At 51.4% G+C, this 4,263-nt stretch overlaps 1 protein-coding gene across 1 annotated transcript; it reads right to left on the bottom strand.

Annotated features, from left to right (window-relative positions):
- Positions 1–264: 264 nt before the first annotated feature.
- Positions 265–3,042, bottom strand: CITED2 (Cbp/p300 interacting transactivator with Glu/Asp rich carboxy-terminal domain 2). The gene is made up of 2 exons (XM_060115282.1): positions 2,862–3,042; positions 265–2,401 (listed from the first exon to the last, which is right to left on the bottom strand). Exon 2 carries the CDS (start codon positions 2,391–2,393, stop codon positions 1,575–1,577), a length of 819 nt encoding a protein of 272 aa, XP_059971265.1. The 5' UTR covers positions 2,394–2,401; positions 2,862–3,042; the 3' UTR covers positions 265–1,574.
- Positions 3,043–4,263: the final 1,221 nt, after the last annotated feature.

The raw sequence follows: 4,263 nt of genomic DNA, 5'->3' as shown, positions 1-4,263 counted from the left end.
TAGCAGTAAAAGCTCAGAATTCTGGAAAACAGGGCATGCTTGAGAGGGAACATCTTGTAAAGATTGTAATTTGACCTTTGCGTCAACCTTGTTGAGTAAATTTTAAATATTATAAGAGAACAAAATAGAAAGCCTCAAGGTGGAATTCCACCCCCTCTTCTTCTTAGAACTCTAAACCAGCCAGAAGCTTTTTCAGAGATTAAGCTAGAAAATGTGTGCCTCTCTTTCATACTTTTGCTGAGAAATAAAATTCGTCACTAGAGATAAAGGTAGATGTATATTTAATGCCATCCTCATCAATCTTCCAGTATTTTATTCCAGTCTACCTCCACTTAAGTAGTTGAATCAGGTATAACCAGAAACACTTGATTTTTCCCCTCCCACCCTGTGAAATAATATTTATAACATTTAGTATTACAAACCTTTTAAACTCTGGAGTACACTTGAAGATGATGGCAATTAAGAAAAAAAATGCTCTTTTGACAACTTCACAGCTTTTGATTAAACCACACCAAGAGGCATGTTACAGTGATAACAATGAAGCATTATGCCAATTATGTTAAATCCTGCTCTCAGCTTTAAGCTCATCATGACCTGTTTTAGTGTCCTGTAATTTATCCTCTGGAATGCTTACTCTCATCAATAAAGTGTTCAAAGAGAAAAAAAGAAAGCCACCAAAGGGAATAACCACCCCCAAATGACTTCTAGAAAACAAGTATTTCTTAACTTTTTATTGACATTGGCAAATTAAAATAGAATAAATTAACAAGTATTTTTTCAAAAAAATGTTTTGTACAAAAATACTGTCAAAATTTCCTAAAAAGCTTTCAACACAGTAGTATCTTTTCATGTACTGAATATAACTATTAGCACAGTGTCAAAAATGTTGAAGACAGAAACAAAATAAAAATCTGTGAAATGTTTGCCACTGATGACATTCCACACCCTATTATTGTCTGTACATATCGGGGAGGGGGACAGCCACCTTGAAAGTGAACAGTATGACTTTTCCTGATCCAGAATGGTTTGGCCCACATCTGTTTAATCTTCCAGTTTAGCATATTTTAAAAATTAGTCTGTACTCAAATGCATAGTTAAAAATATGAAGCGAGATGGCAGAGTTTGTGCAGTAATATCTGCCCTTCAAAGTTCATGCAACCAACTAATGCAATTTTTCCTTTCCCTCGTAAATCTGAATGCAGTTCAGTCATTTGAAACCATCTACAAAATCCACAAGATTAAGCAGTTTGCCAAGATTAATATCTAACAGTTGAGCACTGGAGAAAGTGAGGAAATAAGGAGTAAAAACAAACAACAAAAAAGACCAAGTTAACTAGATATTTCAACTACATAAGGGAGGTGAATGTCAAGGCTACAAAAACGAAACAAAAACAAAAAAAAAAGTGGCAGCAATTTTTTTAAACCAATTTGTACAAGTTTATAGTTTACTTTGTTTCCAAGTTCTCAAACCTTTCACGATCTGAAAAGTGAGATACTGTGTCTAAGGGAATGTTTTTTAATTCACACCGAAGAAGTTGGGGGATTTGATTTCTTTCGCCGGGATTTCGATCGAGTCAACAGCTTACTCTGCTGGGCTGTTGTTTGCACACGAAGTCCGTCATAAAATCAAACTCGTTTTGCCCCAGCCAGAGTTCGGGCAGCTCCTTGATGCGGTCCAAACCCATTTCTATCACTAAGGACATAAGCACTTCCTCGTCGATGAAATCAGTGTCTATGACATTGGGCGGCAGCATTGCAGCAGGGACGTGGGCCACGGAGGCGGGCATGTTGCTGCTGCCGCTGCCGCCGCTGCCGCCGCCGCTATTGCTGCTGCCCGCGCCGCCGCCCGAGGTGCCCGCCGAGCCGCCGGGGGTGCTGCTGCCGCCCGAGCCGCCGGGGGTGCTGCTGCCGCCGCTGTGCTTGGGGTTGCAATCTCGGAAGTGCTGGTTTGTCCCGTTCATCTGGTGGCCTGCAGCAGGGTGCAAATCCGGCATGTAGTGGTTGTGGGGATAGGGGTGGTGGTTGAAATACTGGTTGTTGAGCTTCTGCAGCTGCATGCTGGCCGGCAGAGAGCCTCCCTGGCTGGCCACCGGGGGACCCATGAACTGGGAGCTGTTAAACCTGGCCCCGGGAGCCAGCGCGCTCGGGGGGTGCCCTCCGTTCACAGTCCCCGGCCCCATCGCGTGCCTGATGCCGCTCGTGGCGTTCATGTTGCTCGCGCCGTAGTGTATGTGCTCGCCCATTAGCGCGTTGAAGGCGTGTTGGGGCTGCTGCTGGTGATGATGGGGGCTCGGGAACTGCCCCACACCCATGCGGTGGGCAGGGTGGTGGTGCAGCCCGTTAGTGCCGTCGGGGAAGCGCCCGTGGTTCATGGCCATCATATGGTCTGCCATTTCCAGTCCTGAAAGTGAAAAGGGCAGACGGTAAGCCCTGTGCCACACGTGTCGCCCACTTCGGTGCACCCCACTTTTTCTCAGCTCTGGCCCCCATGCTCACCCGACGCACTTCGGCTGCGAATCATCATCCCGAGGATCCCACTAGGAGCCTGTGCACCCGGGCTCGCCACCAAGGCAGACCTGCCACCCACAACAGAGCCGCGCGCTGCACAAACAGCCCTTTCCCCTGCGATCGGGCGGGGAACCCAAGCCCACACCCCCCTCTGCTCCCCGAAGTCGCCTAATAAAGGAAGTGCCCCGTAGCTCTGCTGCGAACTTCAGGCATTAAATCAGCCCTCCTCATCCTGTTGTTGCACATCCTGTTGTTATTCCCCAGCTCCGCCTCACGCTCTTCCTCCGGGCAAACCCAGCCCTCGGAGGACTGGGCTGGCTGAAGCCCCAGCCAGCTTCGCCCGCCGCGCTTACCTTCCGTCCTTGCGATTTCTGTTCCGAAGACCGAGGGCGGGATCGTCGGGTCCAGGACCGGCTCAGCAGCACATAGAGGGGGCCTTTCTGGCGTGCAAGGCGCTCGCTGTCGCGAAGTCGGCGCCCAAGTCTTGCAGCGGCCGCTGGGGCAGAATCGGAGCCGTTCCCTTTTATTTCCCCTCTGCTGCCCTCACAGCTCGGCAAGACCGCCCGGCAGCTGCCAACAATGAGCTGTGTTTCTTAGGGCTTTGGCCACAGTTAATATAAGGGATTTCAGGAAGGGCGGAGCGAGAGCCTCCGGGGAGGGCGGCGGGAAAACACGGATTCCGGAACATCGGGCACACCGGACCGGGTCGGGCAGCCGAGTCCCCACTGCCGGAGGCACGTGCGCAGAGGCTGCGGGCCCAGGCGCCGCCCCGCTGACCCCGGATGCTGGCTTCCTCCCGGCCCACAAATACCAGACCAGGGCGTCCCCGGAGCAAGGACAGAATCCTCCCTGGACTCTCAGCCCGAAGGTAGCGCCTGCCCGGAGAGCAGCGAGGAAAACTCACCGCCCCCCTCTGGCCGGACTCCCCACCCCGAGCTCACCTAGGAATCTGTGCTGCTTTCTGTGGGAAAACGGGTTTCACCCAGCGCCCCGTCCATAGTGCCCTTCTACCTCCCCGGCTTTGCAAAAGCCTACCCAGGTTGCAAAGAATGGCTGTGTTTACCCGTGTGGGTTTTTAAGCCCCGGGCAGATAATGCCCCTTCCCCTGTGCGCGCTTTTCTGGGCTGTGCTTTTGTGTTTTTATAGGGGCAGTAGGTAAACCCGATCTAGACATTCTGCGTGTAGATGCATTTTTTCCCCACTCCTTTCAAGGACAGGAGCTGGGGGCGGGGAGCGGCAGCAGCTGCAGGTGGACTGAGCGCGCTCGCGGGCCCGACCGCCTCCGCTCCAGCGCCCGGGAATCCGGTCCGTGCTTTCGGGGCCGCTTGCCGCTCCCGGGGTACGTGTGCTTCTGCTAAGTTTGCGTTTGCAGCTCTTGGTAGCTTTGGCATCCGAGCTGAGGCGTCTCTGCTCTGTAAACAAACTCAGCGATCCTCGTCCCCAGATCCACCTTTTTGCACATACGCAGTTTCTTGCTTCTGCTGTTGCCCTTGATCCGGGAGGTGGGGGTGTGTGCAAACTTGCATAGCCTCCCTCCGGGCTCTGCCTGACGGTTTGGGGTTGATTTAGAAGCGAACGGGTTTGTAATTAAGAAATTCGGGGGCTGAGTAAGGCTGCTGTAGCTGGAAGAGGAAAACAAATAGATAACATGGTAATCGCTTTGTAAATAAAGTCGTTCTGGAGGTGGGCACGTAGCTGCACGTCCCGTATGGCACCGTGGCACACACTGCTGGGACTCTTGCTTTTCAGTGAAAT

This window comes from Mesoplodon densirostris, chromosome 12 (genome assembly GCF_025265405.1).
Source record: "Mesoplodon densirostris isolate mMesDen1 chromosome 12, mMesDen1 primary haplotype, whole genome shotgun sequence".
Lineage (NCBI taxonomy): Eukaryota > Metazoa > Chordata > Mammalia > Artiodactyla > Ziphiidae > Mesoplodon > Mesoplodon densirostris.
The sequence above is the reverse complement of the archived record's forward strand: the minus strand, read 5'-3'. Positions and strand labels throughout refer to the sequence as shown.